The sequence below is a fragment of the Phaethon aethereus genome, assembly GCF_964289735.1.
Source record: "Phaethon aethereus genome assembly, chromosome: 3".
Taxonomy (NCBI): domain Eukaryota; kingdom Metazoa; phylum Chordata; class Aves; order Phaethontiformes; family Phaethontidae; genus Phaethon; species Phaethon aethereus.
Genome location: NC_138576.1, coordinates 64816674 through 64836670, shown reverse-complemented (window position 1 = coordinate 64836670; position 19997 = coordinate 64816674). Strand labels below are relative to the sequence as shown.

Here is a 19997-nt window from a genome sequence, read left to right as displayed (position 1 = left end):
TTCCAGCTCTCACTGAGTCCACTTACTGCAACCCTGGAATGATTGCTCTATAAGAAAACAAGATTCTTCCAACCAGCAGTGTCTCCCAATTATCAGCAAGTTTCTACTGGCACCCTCAAGCTCTACATTCTGAAAGAATAACACCGTCATGCATAACACCCTTGAAAGGTTGCTAACCTCTAAGCAAACCATAATACTGTACAATAACGTTCCCATAAAACTCTGATGGCTTTTCTCCCCAGATCTGTTTAAGACAAGTCACGTGCTCATTCAGAACAAAGGAAAAAGTGGTTGAAAGAGAGGGAATTTACAATTTAAAAGGAAAAGAGCTATCATTAAAGGAAAAAAGAACATTAACATGCTGTGGAGCTGTCAGTAAGGATGTTTTCAGCAATTACGGTGTATCTTAGTTAGAAGTACAATCTACTTGCATAGATTTTAATGGGACAAAAATTACACAACGTTACAGTAGCATGCCCTCATTTTCATTAGCCAGGTCCTGAAAGTTGGAAACAACAGATATTTAGGGAGGAGCTTTATAATCTGAAATTTAATTTGTGCTGTAGCTAATATTCTAGACTACATTTTGTGATATTCTGTTAAAAAGGAACGTAATTTGTTACAGAAGCAGTATCTGAATGCAGTGTAAAAAATACTGAAAACTGCCTTTATTCTACTTTAATGTTACTTGATCTAACAGAAGCATTTCATTGTTAAACTTTTCACTCAAATATCAAAAATTTCAAATATTAATTACCTAGTTTTTCTCATTTGTATTGAGAAAACTCTTTATTTGCTGCTGCTAAATAATACCCACGTTTGTTGAGAACCTGAATCTAAGCTTCAACAATTTTGAATACATCCATCCCCATTCAGTATACAAATACAGTATTAACCTCTTACAAGGCACGGTTTAGAAATATTAGGTAAACCAAAACATTTTCAGACTTGGATACTTCTGTCCAAGCAGTGAGTGAGCATAACCTATTACAACCTCTGCTTTAAGCACTCATTTTAATGTCTCACACTGTACTGACAACAAAGAAAAAAATCTAGAGAAAAGATGTCCTGCTACCTTTCTTTGGGAAGTCTCAAATAAATCTGAATTCACAGGAACCATGTGAACAGGCTAAACATTTAAAAAAAAAAAATATACATGCACTATATTAAAAAAAATCTGAAAAATGTTGTTTATAAACAAGGTGTAACAATGTTCTCATCTAAAAAATGAAAGACAGGCAGACAGAAAGACGTTGTTCTTATTTACACATATTTCCAGTAGCATGACCAGCTGGAACACGGGTCCTAAACACCGTTCTCATCCTCCTCTTTCCCAGTTTTCTCTTGTCTTCTGTGCTATTGATACATACATAGAATCATTTAGGTTGGAAAAGACCTTTTAGATCATCAAGTCCACCACTAAGCCATGGCCCTAAACACCACATCTACATGTCTTTTAAATACCTCTAGGGATGGTGACTCAACCACTTCCCTGGGCAGCCTGTTCCAATGCTTGACAGCCCTTTCGGTGAAGAAATTTTTCCTAATATCCAATCTAAATGTCCTCTGGCACAACTTGAGGCCGTTCCTCTTGTGCTATCGCTTCTTACTTGGGAGAAGAGACTGACACTCACCTCACTACAACCTCCTTTCAGGTAGTGTAGAGAGCAATAAGGTCTCCCCTCAGCCTCCTTTTCTCCAGACAGAACAACCCCTGCTCCTCATAAGACTTGTGCTCCCTGCTGCATAGCCCTGACCCATTATGTTATTTCCCAAGACCTGAATTTCTGCATTTTTGTCTCCTATTGGCAAAATGGGGAAAATAATGCTCCCATGCTTTTACACATACATTTTGAGATCAAGCAACAGCCTTACATACACGCCTGTTACTATTCCATATTTATGCAGTTACACTTGCAGAACAGAGGGACTGAGTAGAAACCAAACATCTGGTTCTTTCCTGTTCTGGATTTGCAAATGCTCGAGTTGATTTTATTGAGCTCAGCTTAGGTTTTGTTCATTAATTTTGCCCAAACATTCTCTCATCTGAACCTTCGAATTTTGGCAGCTTAAATCTCATTTCTAAAATTATGTTTTGCCAGTTAATGCTAATTTAGTAATAGGCTAAAATGGAAAATAAAATAATTTACTTGTCTATATGTGCAGCATTTCTTTTAAACTATATACTTAATTCAGTGTTCTCCAGGCCAAGAAACTAGCCAACTTAAAATCAAAGTTCTCTTGTACCAGCATAACACAACCTACCCTGACAGAGAAAAAAAGCTTAAATACATCTCTGCAGAAGTCTGTGCTATTTTATTTTATCAAGGAAATTTTTAAAGTTTGCTCTTTCTTTTCAACATAGATTTCAGGGATACATCTGGAATATTACCCTAAAAAGAAAAAAAGAGGAAGGGGAAAAAAGTAGACAGGTAAAGCATGATAATGAACATAAAAATAAAAACAACAACAAAAGCTAACTCAAGGATATTTGACACTCCAAACTAATGTATGCTACACTGAAACTAAAGCAACTTCCCAGGATAAGAAGTACTTTGGAGGAAGGAATGAGCACTCAAGTTCTTAAACAAAGCATTACCCATACATCCCCAGTTAGGACCATACTACTTTAGATACTGTATAAACACACATGAAGACAAACACCCTGCACTGAAATCTTACCATCTAAAAAAAGCCAGCACTCTGTCTTCCAGAAGTTCCAAACCAACCACACCATTGTCATCAAAAAGAGAGGAAAGGCACTTGGCTTGGGGTATATAAACAAAGTATTATTTTAAGCTTTTGGCTACCTTTGATCTGAGAATCTCAGAGCTATAAAGGTAAATGGGGAGTATCGAACAACGGTTACATTAATGTCAGAACAGTTTAATAAACACATTTTTCAGCAGCAGCCTAACTATATGCAACTTCTACTGGTTATTTTTAACTTTGCTCCAAATCTGTTCACCAACTGACCAACCCCACAAACAGTTCCAACAGTCCAGCTGAAGGGGTATCTGTCACTAAAGGACTAGTAGGCATTCATCAAACTAATGCCTGAAAAGCATTTTTGAAGAATTTAACAGGAACCTCCATATGAGGTTTCCATATGAGAACAGAGAACACAAAAACCAGAGTCCATCAGGAACAAGGAGAGTCAATTACATCCTTCCACTGAAAGTGCATTGTTTTTAAGATTTGTGTTCAGTCCCTCAGGAACAGGTCCGTATGAAACGCTGGAGGTGACAGAACTCTGAAATCTCCTTGAATTCTTAGATACAACACAGTCACAGTGGCAGGTGAGTGACTTCCCAGAACCGAGAGCACCGTAGCTACTACTGTCTATATAGAAAACCCGCTGGTCCCAACAACTTTCTTAGTTACAACCACTCAGCTAGTGAGGCATGCTTTTACTTTTGTTGTCTCTAGAGTGAAAAGTTAAGTTGTCCCTAAAGCAAAAGGTCATCTCAAAGCTAATATTCTCACCTTTCAAGACTTGCACAGTCACTACTATTTCCTACAGAATGAAATGTGTATTTTGGAGAAAATTTCCAAATATGCATAAAACCAATGTCAAAGTAGGGATTTATCCAATAGACCAATGCACAAAAGATGATCCTAACTATACCATAAACAAGTAGGACTCAAACGCCCAATCCTACTGTGAAATCTCTTTTCTGTGGATAAGCCTCCTGCATCTCTATGGACCTGGGGTCTTCCAACACAAATCTAGTTGCAGGAATAAAGCCAAACAGTTCATAGAATAAGACCAGGAAGCATATTTTTAAATAATTCATAATAGGCCATTTTCCTCAAATCTTTCTCATCAAAAAGGCCCATTCTTATTCAAAGCAAGATTTACCTGCATCCAATTTTGTGCCATCTTTCCCTTATAACATCCAGTAACAGTTGAATGCCAAGCATTAAGAATGATCCCTTAGCTCATTATGATATGTGGAAAATTGTCATAAGTATGACAAAAGTCTGAACCGACAGGTTATGTGGCCATTCCAACTTGATAAAACATTGTAAGAAAAAGAAAAATCTGTTTTGCTGTTACAAAATATTTTAACACAACAGGTAAGCCTCTCACCCCCCTCCCAGTCAAACAGCCATTTGCGCGACTCCACCTAGGAAACCAGAAGCACTCTTCCCATCCACGCAGCCGGGAATCTCACTCAAAGCCCTACACGTACCGGTGTCACAATGCTCAGGTTAACAATTCTTTCTTTTTGTTTTTCCCCTTCCACCCCGGCCGAAAACTTCTCCGGCCAGCACAGCAGAAACAAAGAGCAGGCAGACGGCGGCCTAGCCACGCCGGTCTCCGCCGCTCGGCACGGCGCTTCGTTACCCGGAGCAGCGCCGGCCGCCGCTGCAGGGGACGGGGCTGTTACAAAGCCCCCAGCGCCGAGGACGCTATTTCGGGGACTCGGGCGCGGGGCAGCCGCTGCCCCCTTGGGAAGCCCGGTCGGCTGCCGGGGGACCGGTCGTCTGCCCCGGAGGATGCTCTGCCCCCTTCCCCTCCCCGACACGGCGGCCTCAGCCCGCCCCAGGCGGGTAACGGCACCGCGGCGAGGCGGGCAGCGGGGAGGCCGCACGCCGCCTCCCGCACCTCAGCGCGGAGCGGACGGGGGGAGCCGGGGCACGCGGGGGCCCAACGGCCCTCCACGGCGCGCGGGGGCGGGGGGGCCGCGTCCCCCCGAGGCAGAGACTGCAGGTCTCGCCGGAACGGGCCCCCCAAGCCGCGGGCCCCCGAGGCGGCGGCGGCGGGGAGGGGGAGGAGGAGAAGGAGAAGGAGGAGGAGCGCGGCCCGACGGCGGGCAGCAGCCGTTACCGTGCGGGCGGGCAGTTGGGCGGGCGGCGGCAGTCAGGGCGGGGCGGAGCGGGGCTGCCGGTTGCTAGGCGCCCCGCCGCTGGCCCCCGGCGGCGTTCCGGGTCCTGGGCCGACTCCCCGCGACAATAAACATCCCCCAGCGCCGCGGGCATAGACGCGGCGCCGGCTAGAGCGGCCACCGGAAGTCACGGCGGCTGGAGGGGACGAAGGGGGCCGCGCTAGCCGCGCACTTCCGCTTTCGTCTGCCGCCCCCGGAGGCGCGGGGAGGTGTGGGCGGTGGCGCCGCCCGGGGCGGGGACAGGCGGGCGGGTGGCTCCGGGCCGCCCCGCTGTGGCCTAATCGGGCAGTTACCGCGCCGGCGCTAGGGCCCGCTAGTGCCCGCTGTCTGTTGTGGCTCTGGCTCTGGCTCTGGCTCTGGCTCTGGCTCTGGCTCTGGCTCTGGCTCTGGCTCTGGCTCTGGCTCGGCGCAGCGAGGCTGTACCCTCAGCTGCCCCGCGGCGCCCGCCGTGAAACGCCCCTGAGCAGCCGCATTGCTTCAGGGCGCCCGAGGGAGTTGCCGGGGCCGCGCACCAGGCGGGGAATTTCTCTGGTGAATTTTAGCCGGCTGTGCAGCGGGAAGGCTGGCTGCGGGCTACCCTAGCAGCCCCTGCCTGCACGCCTGCTGCCGGTGGGCCCGCGGTATATGGCTTTTGGCTACCTGATGCCGGCTGGATTCCAACCACATCGTCTGAGGCAGCACCTCTGCCAGCAAAGTGGCGGGAGATCTGATCCGGTTTGCAGATCGCGTGGTGTGAACGCTCATGGCGCGTACCTGGGCATTTCTGTGGGGCTCCCTGCCCTCAGACCTCTTCAGTTGCCTGCACACCCCCTGACTGCCGGCTTGGCTGTGCATTCTGACCGAACCGAGTGGCCAGTGCTGGTCTTGACACAGTCCAGTGATCATCAGGACGCAAAGCAACAACATGCTGCCACTGTTGCTGCTGTATACATGCGTGTTGCACTGCAGCCAGGTTCTGGCGCTGCCTCTTGTCTTACAAATGCTTTAAATATATTTTTGTTTTTAATTTCAAGTTTGGTGCGGAAGGGGTAGTCCACAGCAGTAAACTGTGGTACCTTGGTGTGTGAGCGGACTACTGACCCCAAGTGCAACAGAGATAAGAGCAAGTGACTGAGAAGTACTCTCAGGTCCCCTGAGGACTGTGTGGCCCTCAGTATTTTTTTTTGGTTTTAATGTTAAAATGACTAAACTAAGACTGCTGCTTTGTACTCTTCCAATATGCAGCTTGTTTAATCTTTGCAAACTGGGCACACAGTGCATGCTTTGAGGAGAGATGGAAGGGGACATGAGGACACAGTGGGGGTGGCTGGGATGGCACCAGTTCTCTTTGTCCAGGGCTGTCTGAATGGAGTAGAGCCTGTGATAAACTGTCTTTCAGATATACTTCTGTTTTCTGTTGGAAGAGCTGTTTGTTGTGCTTCACTTGGGAACACAGGAACAAAGGAGTGTGGCTGCGGTGTGGCCAATTAAGGACCCACCACCCAGACTGAAGAACGAAATAAAGTTGTCAGGTTGACTTTAGGTTTATAAAGACAGATCAGTCTTTATATGAAAAGTATATGGATGTATGTCTATATGTGTGTAGTGCAGAGTATTCACTGTACTGGCAATTTCCTGAAACTGAGATTGTGTAATTGTGTACTTTCAGTGTCTGAAGTGATAGCAGAATAGCTTTAATTGGGATAGGGGGAACAACATGAAATTTAAATCTTGAAATCTTCATAGTTGGGATGTTTTGCTCTGCTAGATTCAGTTTAAGCCTTGAATGCATTACGAGGTTCCATTGTCAAGAATAATTATTTCAGATTCTTGCTTCAAATCAGCTGTGAGTACCGTAGTGACAGTGTTGCTTGTGAGTGCGGGTTTTACTTCCCCGCTGGCAGGCGGGCTTCACACCAGCGTGCAGCAAGCCCTGCTGCCCTGCGGCTTCTCTCAGAAACAGGTCCGGCCCGTCTGGGTGAAGATGGTCAGTTTAGAACAACTGTTACCGCAGTAACTCTGCACGGGTTCGACAGCATTTTTATGGAGTGCCGTAACGCTGTTTTAATTCTTTATGGGCTTCAGCCTAAAGGCTCTGAGTCGTTACAATTAACACTGCTAATATGGGGTAGACTGTTACGATGTCTTCTCTCTGACAGCTCTTTTGAGGTTCTATATAGTTGTATTATAACAGATGCCGATTGTTTTTCCGAATAGCTGATTGCATAAGCAGGTTATGAAGAAAAGCTATAAGCCCCAATTTTGCTTGAATTCTGACTGGGCTTCTGGGGTTTTTTAGCATACTGGTAAAGGTCTACATAAATTCGACATAAAGTGTCTTCTAGCAAATACATGTCCATTGTCTGTCTTTACATGCTTGCTCTTTTCAGGATGTAACTTTTTCTAGCAAGTGCTCCACAGAAATGTGCAGTCATCACCGGACATTAAGAATTTTTTTTTATTGATGAAGAGATGAACCTTTACCATTTCAAAGTTTTGTCTGCTTTGTCAGCCAGAGCTTTTCCCGTTTAGAACAGGACATGTTCTGAAGATTGCATCTTTAAATACATATTTGCAAAATGTGCAAATGTATGCAAGTAGTTATGAACACATTAACGTGGAATGCAAATAAGATGACTGGGCACCTACCTAGTTTGATATGTGAGTTCATCAGTTGTGCCTGCAATTTTATTCCACACATGTAGTTACAAAACTGGTTATCCTGTCCTCACGTTCTCCCCCTTCTGGTCTCCATCCCTCTGTGCAATTCTAATTTGGCTCCATGGCTTCCTCCACTTCTATGATGGAGATGCTAAGGATTTCCCACCTGCAGGAACTGTGTATTCATCTGCCTCTTTCTACTGCTTGTTCTAACTTAACCAGACGCTGTACTGACATCAAACACAGAAGGCACAGAGGCCATTTCTGATACTGTCATTTCCTTACTGTGTGATTTCATTTTCCTATGCCTTTGTTTCTCAATCCATTGTTTGGGAAGTAGAGAGGAGGTGGAGGTGTGGGCAGGCTGTCTAATGTGCTTGGACATTCTGCAGAGTAGAATTGTGGGCTGCTTGGGACCATCAGTACTAGCACAGTAAAAATAAGGATAACCGAACTTTAGGACACTGCACATATTTTTGTTCTGTAATTACAGCAGCGAGAGTGAACAAAGATGTAATTTCATGATGTTATTCAGCTATTCACTGCAGGTTTCTGTTAAAAAAAAATCATTCAACAAACTGAAGCAAATGCTTGGTTACCAGGATTTTTGCAGGATTCATTTCAGTCGGAGAAGTTCCAGTGCAAGGTTGACTATGGGAAAGTGTAGGGGGGAGAGAAGAAAGCTGGATGGCTGCTTGAGGCAGCCCACAGTGCAAGCTAGATGAAGAGTTTTATACAGCTGCATCTTAAGTATGGTGGTCTGTGTGCAGAAGACTATCTTGAAGTATTTGTGTTCGGAGAGGAGGTACCTAGGAGCAACCTGTATCTCACACGTTCCGCAGAAATGACATTTGTGGCATGGTTGTCAGCTACATGAGTGTGTCAGCTACATGTGGTATTGCAGGTTAATTATGAGACATCTCCCAGGCTGGCAGCCAGCAGGGAATGAGCTCAGAGCTGTGGCAGGAGATCAATCAGGGAGGGAATCCTTTGCTCCAGGGCTTAGTTTATCAGGTGAAACTATGAACTCAAATGTGCTTTCTCACACCTCTCTGATGATGTACAGCATGATAACTCATCCCAGCACTATTAGACTGTTATCTCACTGCCATAAGTGGTACTTCAACCAGCTCCACAATATGCAAAAATTCTGTTTAATTTTATATATTATTTTATATATTTGTATGAAGAGATAAACATAGATACTATATAGTATGGAAATATTTATGCTGTATTTTTATATAGTGTGTGCTTTTATATATTGTGTAATATATATAGCTAGATATACTATTTAATGTAATATAAGCATATGAAGAAAATGGCAGTGGAGTACGCCAAAATAAAAGTTAAATGATCAGGATGAGGTTTTTCTTTACTAAACTTTACAATCATTTAATACATATGTCTAGTTTCAGCCTCTACAGCTGAATGATATTTAGAGGCTATGCATACCGACCTTTGTTGGCACTAACAGAGAAACATGGTGTAGAAGCAGTAGAATCAGAAGACCGAGCGCGAGGGAAATCAGGGACAAAAATTTACAGGAAGATAGTAATGTTGGCTCCTCAGCAGCCTCCCTGCTGCAATAAAGTAGCTGTAGCCAAACAATCTGGGGGTGCTGACCTCTGCTCCCCCTGCCAGCTTGCTTCCTACCCCAGCAGAAAGATGTTAATCATGCACAGACAGCACCTACTGACTGTCTCAGGCCTCCCCCTGAACTTAAGTAGGGGAATATCTTAATACCAGATCTTGGCCTGAGGTTAACATTGATGATGCCTGGCAATGGCGAGGAGGAGATACTCTGAGGGCATATGTCAACTTTTGGCACCAGGGAACTCGCGACTCACGTAGAAAGGGAACTGCAGAGCTTAGTAGAGTTGGGCAACAAATGAACAAGAGTTTTCAAGGTCATAATTTAGGATATAATGTTGTTTAAATCTTGTGTTATGTTTGTTCTTGAACTTGGCCTCTTGCTTCTAGTGACCTCTATTAATATGTTAGTTATGAGATACAAATAACAAAGAGGGTCCCCACTAAGAATTTTTAGCCCATAAGAGAGGATAGCAGGTTGATCTAGAAAACAAGTGAGAAGGGCTGGGGTGAGATAAAGGCATCAGGTACCTTTATTGCTTTAGCTTCTAAGGCTGCAGTGACATGAATAAATAAAACAGGGCCAAGGCTTATTTTTCATGGTGCTTGGTTGTTGGCAGGGTCCTTGGCATGCCTTTGGCCTGTCTGACTAACTTTCTCCCATAAAATGTCCAAGCATGGTTTGAGAATAGCATGTGCCAGGGACTGCTCTCACCCTTTCGTGGGAGTGGAATAAAATGCAGGTATGTGTGGATGTGACCCTGGCCACAGCACTGGCTGCTGGAGACAGAGAATGGTCCACAGACTGTTTTATCTATATTAGCACGTATGGATATAGATATAGGTATATACAGCTTCAGAGAGAGGATCCTTCACTATGCCCTTCTCATTCCTATCTTTATATTGAATTCAAAGAGCAAAGATCCCTGGTGATTTCAGCATGCCTAGAACAGCCCGTAAGTTTGTGCACCAGAAGAGCCGGCGCCCTAAGCTTGTACCAGTCTTACGTGTGAACCTTCAGCCCGTCGTTTGTCAGCTCTGCGCCTTTTTCTTCCCATCTGTATAATGATAGCAACCTCCTATAGAAAAACACTTGGTCATGAGGTGATGGCAGATGCTCCAAGGTAACTGCCCTCTGCTTTGCCTCTGAGGTGCCAGCAGTATAAAAGACCCTATGTAAGAACAAAACACTATGTTACTGGTGAGGAAGAACTGTTCCATTTCTGGTCAGCTCGGCCGTCAAAAAGTATCACAAGAAACAGGATGCTGAAGCAAGAGGCCGCGCTGACACTTGGATGGCTTGTTGCACACTATGGTCTTTGCCTTATCCCTGACAGGGAAAGGAAGTGCCGCTGCAGCAGCCTGGGAAGCCATCCAGTGGGACAGTTATCTGTGTGAGCGCATCCCTGGGAACGCTTGCTGCCTCTGCCCGCTCCTCCTCCCCTGCTGCTGCCGCGCAGGATTTCGCAGATGTTCCTCCCAGAGAAGGCAGCTGCAGCGCTCAGCCTCCCGGTTTACTTTCCATCTCCTCGGTGGTCTGGTTCCACCCGGCTGTGATGGAGCTGCTTATAGTTCCTCGCTTCCCCAGCCCGTCCTTTCACAAGGACTGAGCAGTAGTAGGCAGAGGGAGAGGGATTATTCTGTGCCTTTTCCCCCCGCTTCCTCATGTCTCCTGGCTGTGTGGCTGTACCCTTCCCTTTTTTTGCCCCTCTAGTGTTTCTGATCCCTGTTTCTTAAAGAGCATGTAAACAACCAAGAGAAAACTCGAGTGTGTAGATAATCCATATTTACAGTCACATATGGTCTTATAGTTTACATAGCGGTCTGGGATGTAAATAAAGGTTGTTTCTTTTTCCCTCGAAGCTTAAGGAAAATGGCCTTGTAGAATTTAAAGTGAAGGAAAGGTTTGCATTGGTTTTACTCTTCTGCTTTTGTTATGGTCTTTTTTTTCCTTGCAGGGAGGTTCGGCTCTCTCCACTCCCCATGCGAGGATGGTGTAGCTGTGTGCTCGCATGCGCATCGGCTTGAAAACGCATTTCATCTGTTTACAAGTTTCAGTTTAAGGGCAAAACCCTAAGGCAAGAAAATGCGTCATCTCAGGACTGTTGTGACCCTTGGGTATGTCCACGCCGCGGTTGGGAAAAGCAATGTCTGCATGCCTAGGCCTACTCAAAGCCGGTTTTATACAGCTAGCTCAGATACACCAGTGTCTAAAGTGAACTGAAGAAAAATCAGCTACTTGCAGAACTCTGCTGGGTTTGGAGTCTGCCGGCAGCAGTCCTCGCAAAGGTAACGTGTGTTTTCTTCCCATCCCTCCCAGAGCATAACTTTTAGGTCTGACCTATGACGTCTTCTCAAGGTTGCAGAAATTCACCAAGCCGTAACACACCACTAGCTTTGCAGCACTGGAGACAAAAAAAGCCATTATTACCAGTTGTGCCACTTCCCATCCATAAAGCATGCTGGGCTGAAGAGCATGAAGCGGTCTGTGGCTGAATAGTGAGCACAAAGTTCTGTTTACCCCGTGGGTCTGCATTTGGCAGCACAGCCTTAATATGGGACTTGTCAGTGCTACACGGCTAGCAATGAACAGGGACAATTTGAATCGCCGGCTGTTGGGAGGAATTCTGTACGGAGGTATTTCTAAGTGTGTGTACACATGGAAATTACAGAATGCTCTGTTGTTTGCTGCCACAAACTCCAATGTCATTTAAATTGAATTTCATTTCAATGGTATTAAAATTTCTTTTGAAAACCTGTCCTTTTTGAGAGACTATAAATGATAATCTACATTCAGATATTCAGACAGAAATTAGGAAAGCCCTGCACTTTCATCAGCTTATACCCTCTGCTTGTACACCAGATGCATGTGAGTTTTGTTCTTTTAGACAGCTTATTACCTGCAATTAGCTAATGTCTTCTGCGTATTTTATTTTTTTTCTACTACAAATAATAATGAATGGCAATGACAATGATGTTTCAGGAAAAATTACCTTTTGAAAAATAGATGCGATTCACTTACAGGGAAGCAAGTTTCTCCAGGCAGACAGAACGATGTCTATTTGTATTTAATAATACAAATGCTTCAAACCAACCCGTGCTTGTCATCCTGTCATTATATCCGGGATCCAAACAGGCTTCCCCACAGAAGAAACCACACGGATTTTCTGCATCTTTTAATTTCCAAGGTGAGCTGGGAATTTCAACCTTGGAGGCACTTTAAAGAATAAGCCATCCAGCATATGTTCTCCTTGTGCATCTTGCAGCTTGGGGGCACGACCATCACCGTGGCCTCGCTGCCCCTGTCAGGGTGGCAAGGAATTGTGCAGGTGTCTGCAAAGTGGCTTTCTTGCTATGCTGATGTTTCAGGCTGGCAGATTTCCATCCCAGCAAGAGGATAAGATAAGCCTAAAAGGTATTTTCTGTAAGGGATGGAAAAACACTTGCTCCTAACGACCTTATTGTGGACTGTGAAAACTGCTGCTAAGCAGTACAACATGAGCACCAAACCCAGGCGCCCAAGCGCCGAGTGTGGCTCTGCAAATAAAGGATTTTTCTAGTCTCTAGCTGAACTGACAAACAGTCATGAAGTAGTTGGGTGGAACTGGGTTTCCTTGGGAAAAAAAAAAAAGAATAATTGTTTTAAAATAAGATGGGACTAAATTATTTTTAAAGAGTTTTTCTCTTAAAACACATAGGTCTATGAGCAGGTTTTCTATGAACTTGTATCCTGTGATTGAAGCAGTGTTTGAAGCTTCATCTCCAGCTGGCACTCTGCTTTGCATGCTCTGGTATCTGATAAGGGCTGAGTTCATGTTGAAACTTTTCCTTTAGTTGCAGAATTTAAAGATTTTTTTTTTTTTCTTTTCTCTACTCAGCTGCCTGTTTTCACAAAAAAAAAAAAAGTAGCAATTTAGTTATCTTTGAGACCTCTGTCAAATTCAGTTGAAATCAGGCAATGAGTTCAAACATTATTGGGAGGGAATATATACAGACACTCATGCAGCTGCATCTACATCCATGTAGATACAGAAAGATAAATCAAGTCAGCTTTGTTTCCACAGGGAGAAGGGGTATAACTCTATTTCAGTAAATTTTAAAATGCATCACTTTGTACAGAAAAGCAAGAAAGCAAACAAAATATTTTCTTTAAAATCACTGACATCAATATTTAAACCGATTCCCTGTTTTCCCTTAGCACATTTACAAGTTGCTTTCAAAATCATCAATTGCTTCAGTCGGACTAAATGTACATTTTCTCTGTTTGCAAATATTTTTTCTGTAAAATTGCACTCAGCGGCGGGGAAGAGTGATTTCACTCATTGTTCTCCTGAGATACATGGTAGGACTCTTAATTCATCTAAGAAACTTGGGCCATTGAAGCCAACTGCCAGTACTGTCAGGGCTGTGCACAAGAAGTCAGTAGACCAAGGGCTCCCAGCCACAGAATGCCTCTGGAAAATATGTTGTTCATTGTCTTCAAAATGGAAATACAGCCCCTAAATGTTTTACAGTCAGAGTTAAAGCCATCATTTACCTTTCTGTGTACTGCTGGTGGCTTTTGTTTACTGTTTGTTGCTTTTCGCCTTTTTGTTTGTTGCTGAACCATCACTCAGCAGCAAGGACTGAGGAAGGTGGAGGGTGCTTGAGGAATATTTTAGGCCACAAGAAGCTTGCAATCTAGACTACTAGATAAAGCGAATAGCAGCGTGAGAAATAACGGTGTCTGCAGCCTCCTCTCATGGTTCCACTTACATGGCAGCTTTTGGCACATGGTGACGGCCATGTTCCTCACATTTCACAGGGGATATTTGCATTTCTCTCTTCTCCATGCTGTGTTTCAGGGGGCAAGTGAAGAGTGAGCATGGCTAGCTCAAAAGGGTGGGAAGGATGCGGAATGCAATGAGTAAGCATTGCAAAGCAGGCTGGCAAAGAAGCCTGTGTAAGAATATTCAGAATTTGACTCTTAATTTTATGCACATCTCAGATGCCTGTCCATTTCTGCTTTCCTGAAGGAAAACAGCACCATGCTGTGGGTCTCGAGTAGCATTGGTTAGCATGGATTCAAGTTGGGATTTTGAATGGTTCAATCCAACGGTTAATTTCAATTCAGTGGGTGAATGCAGTGGTTAACACAGTACTTGCGTGTTTGCTATTATTGGTCATTTGCACTTAGGTTAAGGTCGGAGGGCTCTAGGCTGTCTCCCCTTCAGAGAACAGCAATTCCCACTGGATTTCCCAGTGGCTGGGCCGAAGGAATCAGCCCTTTCAGCTGTGCTTCCCAGAGCTGCTCATCCCTTCAGCAAGAGCTCTGGCTGTTCGAGGTGATGTCTTTGGCACTAAAGGCAGCCGAGCCCGGGTGCGTAACTGCCTGGGTCGAGTGGCACAGGCCCCACTCACAACAGCGAAGTTGCGTGTGGTTAGGGCGGGCGAGAGGGTCTGCTCTTAATTGTACGGGATGGCAATAAAGCTGTGAAAAAGTGAAATTACCCCCCCCCCCCCCCAACCATGAGGACGATGCGGGAGGCCCTGGCCTGTTCCATAAGGAGGGCCGAGACGGTTGCATGGCCCACGGCTCACAGGGAGCTGCTTCAATTAAACCTGGCCCATGCATGAACGTGATGGGTGAATTTGGGTCGCCTGGAGAATGCCCTACCTCACCCAGTTTTCTCAGGGGGAAGGGGGCTGTGAGAAGAAACGTAACCCAGCCTGCATGGATGACCTGGGGGGTGCCGGGGGGGGCCAGCTCCAGGCAGGCAGGGTCCGTGGCCCCCGCGCTGCCCCCCGCAGCCCGGCCGGGGAGGAGAGCTTCGCTTGGGGGGCGGCCGCGATGCCTCCCCGGCCCCCGGGCGGCCCTGCAGCCCCCGCTGCCCCCGGGCAGGGCACTGCCCCCCTCCTGCTCTCGGCCAGAAAGTACCCAGGTATCAAGCGGAACCGGGGGACGGTATTGAAAGAGCAAGTGAAGCGGAAATCTAAAGCCCCTCTGCTAATAATAACAGTATAAATAACCGAGGACGTCTTGTAAACAGTGCGGTCATAACCCTGAGACATTAAACAGCGCGGTGGGATCTGGCGCACCGGCTGCCGGCGGCCGCTGCCGCTGCGGGGGGAGCGCCCCGCACGCCTGGTTCTCGCAGCCCCGTGTCCCACGGGCCCGCTGATCGGGGGTGGGTGGGTAAAGTTTAAGTTACAAATTCCCGGCACCGAGGACCGGGGCCAGAGGGGGATCCTCCGTCCCACCGTCCTTCACCGACGGCTAACTGCTCCCGTCCCCGCGGGGCGGTGCGGGGCGGCGGCTCCCGCAGAGCCCGAGCGCCGGGCCGGCCTCCCCGCGGCGCGGACGGGTCCCGGGCCCAGCCACCCCTCTCCTCCAGGGACGGATCCGTAGCTGCGGGGAAGCGGCCCTGCCGCGGCCCGGGGCGGGGCGGCGGGCTCCCCGCGGCGCGCCGGGCAGAGGCGCGGTCCCTTCCCCCGCCGCGCCCGAGAGTCGGAAACGGACATTACACCGCTCTGTGTTCAGTGGAAAGGAAGGTTTATTCACAGAAATAGAGCAAAACCTGCTTGAAGAAAATATATCTATATATCTTTAGGGTGAATTACTTCATAGAGATGACTGTCAAAGTCAGTTTTTCTAGGCATCTACATATTTCACAGGTCTCAGACAAAAGATACACGCGTGGTAGGTTTTGTTTGATCTCTGTCTTTTCTCTAGTAGCGCTTGAACCAGCAAGGCTGTTGTTGCAGGACACTCGACTGTACACGCATTTAATAAAGTTAAATAGAGTCGGGGGTCTCTCGGGGCGGAGTCTTTGCTGGAGGCACATTTGGTCTCCTCTGCTCCGGGAGAGGGGCTCTCCCCGTCGCGCTGCCCGGGGCGCAGGGCAGCGACGGGGCCGCGGCGTGCCCCCGCCCGCCCCGCCGCCCGCTCCCGCGCCGCGCCGGGCGGCTGCCGGCCCGGCCTCGGGGCTCAGGACGCCGTCGGGCCGCACAAGCGGTTTGTGTTCACCACTTCTTTCAGGTCACTCTCGGGTTTGCCGGCTACCATAAAAGGCCAAGTCTGTAGCCAGGAAAAGACACGGGTGGGAAGTGGGTTACACACGGAAAAACGCACATCTGCAACTCCCGTTTCATCCGCGGGGCCAGCGCGGGAGCGCCCCGGGGGATCGGGCCCGCCGGCCGCCGCTTGAGCCCGCTTCTGCCGGCGCTCAACGGCGCTCGGGCCAGGGCCGTCGCCGCTGGCTTCGGCGGGGACCCTTTGTGCCTTTCGCTCCCCCCGCCGCGGCGGGCTCCCCCCGGCCGTCCTCGGGGCGCTGGGCCCGCCTGACCCGCGGCGGGCGGGCGTGGGGAGCCCCGGCGCATCTCCGCCGCCGCCGCCCCCCACCTTTGCTCGTGACCCGCGTGGGGGCTGCTCCCCGCGGGAATGGCCTGACGCCCCGCCGCCGCGCTGCCCGGCCGCTGGAGCCCCCGGCCGCCCGCGGCTGGAGGGGCAAGTTTTGGGTGTGCCTCTGTGCCGGGGTATAGCTGGAGTGGGTGTTGGATTTGTTTTACTTTGTGTTTTTATTCCCCTCCCCATGTTGCTGTGCCGAGGATTTTGTTTTTAGCCAAAAAATCATCTCCCAGGCCCTTACCAGATGACACAGTGGGTGATGTACTTTCCCCTCGAGTCCAGAGCTCAACAGGCAAAGCCCAGTGAAACGGCCCCAGATCCCCTCTGTGATCTCTCTATCCGACGGGGTCCGCACGTGTGGGCAATGTAAAGCTGTATGTCTAAAAAGAGCCCAGGCAGATCTTGCCCACCCCCGGTTTGCATCCGTTGCGTATATTTTAGAGCTGGAAACTGGATGTTTCTGGTGGCCAGGTTATTGCTGGGAGACCCCGGGCTGCTCAGCAAAACTTTCTGTGGGTGGTGGGAGCAGCAGGAGGGACACCACACAGCCCAGAGAGGCTTTGTGGAGGGGGCAGACGCCCCCCAGGACATCCGCACTGGTACTTATTTCTCCTTTGCCAGTTTATATGGATAGGAGAAACGTCCTGGACCGAGCAAATCCAAGTGTCTGAGCGCAGAGCCCCAAGAGCTCTGTCTCAGAAAAGCTAGGGCTTGAGGGGACTACTACGGCCGGAAACACTAGGATGGGGGGTGTGTGTGTAAATAAATGATAAAACCCTGGGTCCTTGGCTTGAGCCCTTCCTAAAACATACCTTTCTCTACCCAAATTCCTGTACCCGCCCGCTTGAAGGCAAAAAGCTTCCATCAACCTGCTGAGGTTTCTCAGGCATTTCTGGGGCAGTAAAGCCTGTCCCTGCCTATCCATGGCCAGCGTGGCCCCTGCCTGTCCTCTGGGGGGGTCCACCAGGAGCAGCGGATGGGGCCCACAATGCTTGGCTCTTGGGGCACAGGGCAGGAGAGCGGCTGGGAGCCTGAGTGTCACAGAACCCCTCGCTATCCCACTGGCACCAGACTCTGTGAGAAGCACAGCAAAGGTTTCTCCCCGCACATGCCCCATCCCAGTTCCTCGCCGCCTCTCCCCATGCACACGCACGCAGAGTGCCTGGCCCCGGCAGGCCGTGACTTACCAGGTTGACTGGGTGGATGTAGCCGTTTTCGTACTTGTCATTGGCCAGGATCTGCCGCAGGTGAGCGATGTAGCTGGAGGCCAACCTCAAGGTGTCCAGTTTGGAAAGCTTGGTGTCTGGGGGCACCCAGGGCAGGGTGGTCTTAAGCCTGGAGAAGGCTTTGCTAAGGACCCTCATCCTTGCCCTCTCCCTGGCGTTGGCAGCGTTTCTCTGGACCTGCTTTCCCTCCTGGCTCACTCCGTTTAAAGGGCTCTTCTTGGGGGGAGCTTTCTTCCTCTTGCCCGAGGCCCCTCTCCCCTTCTGAGGGGAGCCATTCTCGCCATTGGATCCCTCCTCGTTGCTCTCGGTGGACGCCCCAAACTCTTTGTTAGTATCCATTTTCAGGCCATCGCACTCCAGCATCTCCACCTCCTGCAGATCTTCCACATCACTGAGAGACCCAGTGGACATGGTCTGGAAGATGCCAAAGGACCAGCGGGAAGGGGGGAAGGGGGGGAGAGGAAGGGCCGCTTCTCAAATCTACTTCAAGGCGGCAGAGGAGAGAAGGGGCACCAGTATTTTCCTCCCCTTCCCTCCCCCCCCAGCACCAAGGCGCGATACCAGTCCAGAGAGGATCCCTGCCCTCCCGCCCCCCAACCCTGCTTTGCCTGTGAGGGAGGGAGGGAGCGTGTGTGAGAGAGGGAGGGAGAGAGAGAGAGAAAGCCGAGGAATTTAGTGAGGACACTAGTAATTTATCTGGGGGATAAGAGAGGCGGATCCAGCCCAGGGGAGGGGCCCTGCCCGCTGAGCACACCACATCCCCAATCACAGACCTTTGCACAGGACTGGGAATGAGGTATCCCGGCGAGCCTTTGCCGAGAGCTCGGAACTGGGATTCAAAGCTTCACAACTGGAGCAAAGCAACTTTCTCTCTCTCTCTCTCTCTCTCTCCGCTCTGTCTTTCTATCCTCCCCCTTCCTCCTTCTCCTCCTCTTCTCCTTCCCCACTTCCCTTTCCAGCCCAGGGTTGCTCTCCCCCTCCTTGCCTCCTAGATGACCCAGGCAGCTGGTGTCATGATTCTTGATGAAAGCCAAAATGGGTCATGAGCAGCGAGCGAGCAGCAGACCCACCAGCCAAGCCTTCCAGGGAGCTTTGTAATGCGTGCTGTTGAAATGCTGTCCTGTAACCTAATCTGTGGGAGATTTGTAGATGATTGTATTTGCGAACGCATCCTGTCCAGCTACTAGCGTATTCCAGGAAGGGAGCGCTCCGCCGTCCGGCTGGCAGCATGGACCTTCCCGTCACAGCCCACGGGCTGGAGGCTGGAGGATCTGACTTCTTCCAGCCCTCCTGGGTGACCTCCCAGGTCCTGGTCCTCTCTCACTCTTTGAGTCCCCCCAGCTGTAAGCATCCCAGAGGCTGCCCCATCCGCAGGTGTGCTGGGTGGCCGAGATCCCGGCGCTCCACAGAGCCCCACTGAGCCGAGGGAGATCACTGCGCCGCTGGGGAGGTTCAGCGTGGCTGCGGATGGGGCAGCAAGGGTGTGCACTGAAGTGAAGGGAAAGAGGGGCGGTTACTGGATGGTAGAGATCACAGAGAAAAAAACCCCTTTTCTCGGGGTGTTGTTGCAGAGCAGATGTCAGTGTTTCGCTCTGCGCTACCCGTGGAGCCCTTTGTCTGCTGATTAGTGCATGCTCAGAAGTCAGGGAGTTCTACCTGACTAAAGAGGCAAGGTAAGGCCCCTTCAGTGGGAGTGGTGGGAGCGAAGGCGTCAGGCAGTACTCTGCAACCTGGGAAGCCAAGCATTCCCAATCGGAAGCCAAGCATTCCCCATTGTTGTACCACTAGCGTGAATGAGCGGGTTGAATGAGCAGATGTACACTGCAGTTACGATCTTTATGCACATGTGTATTCAGTCTCTGCAGAGCAGGCTTTTAAAAGCAGTTAACCTTGGGCTAGCTCTTCTTCCTCTCTGTATAAAGTCTTCTCCTAAAGCCACATGTGGAGCCCAAAGAGGCCTGTGAAGCATGAACTTGCTCCCGTAGCTCCTTCCCTCCTCACACGCTTCCTGAAGCCTCGCAGGTCCCCCAGCAGCCTGGGTTGTGAACACGAGGGGGCTAAAGGACTGGGCACGATCCGCACGTGGGACCTTTCTGGACACAGTGACTGACCTGATTGCAGGAGCAACTCCACTTACTCAGCTGCTCTCCTGAGGATTCGCATAGCTCTGGAAAAAAATGTACAGCCTAGATGCCACCGTGGTGTGCAGTAGCTTCGGAGTTAATCCATGGTCACGGGAGCCACAGAAAAGTCTCTTACTGA

At 49.0% G+C, this 19997-nt stretch overlaps 1 protein-coding gene across 1 annotated transcript; it reads right to left on the bottom strand.

Moving 5' to 3' along the window:
- Positions 1–15965: 15965 nt before the first annotated feature.
- TCF21 (transcription factor 21) lies at positions 15966–18146 on the bottom strand (the record flags this gene model as incomplete). Its single annotated transcript, XM_081997020.1, has 2 exons — positions 15966–16179; positions 17697–18146. The coding sequence occupies 2 exons, from the start codon at positions 18144–18146 to the stop codon at positions 16090–16092; spliced, it is 540 nt and encodes a 179-aa protein (XP_081853146.1). The 3' UTR covers positions 15966–16089.
- Positions 18147–19997: the final 1851 nt, after the last annotated feature.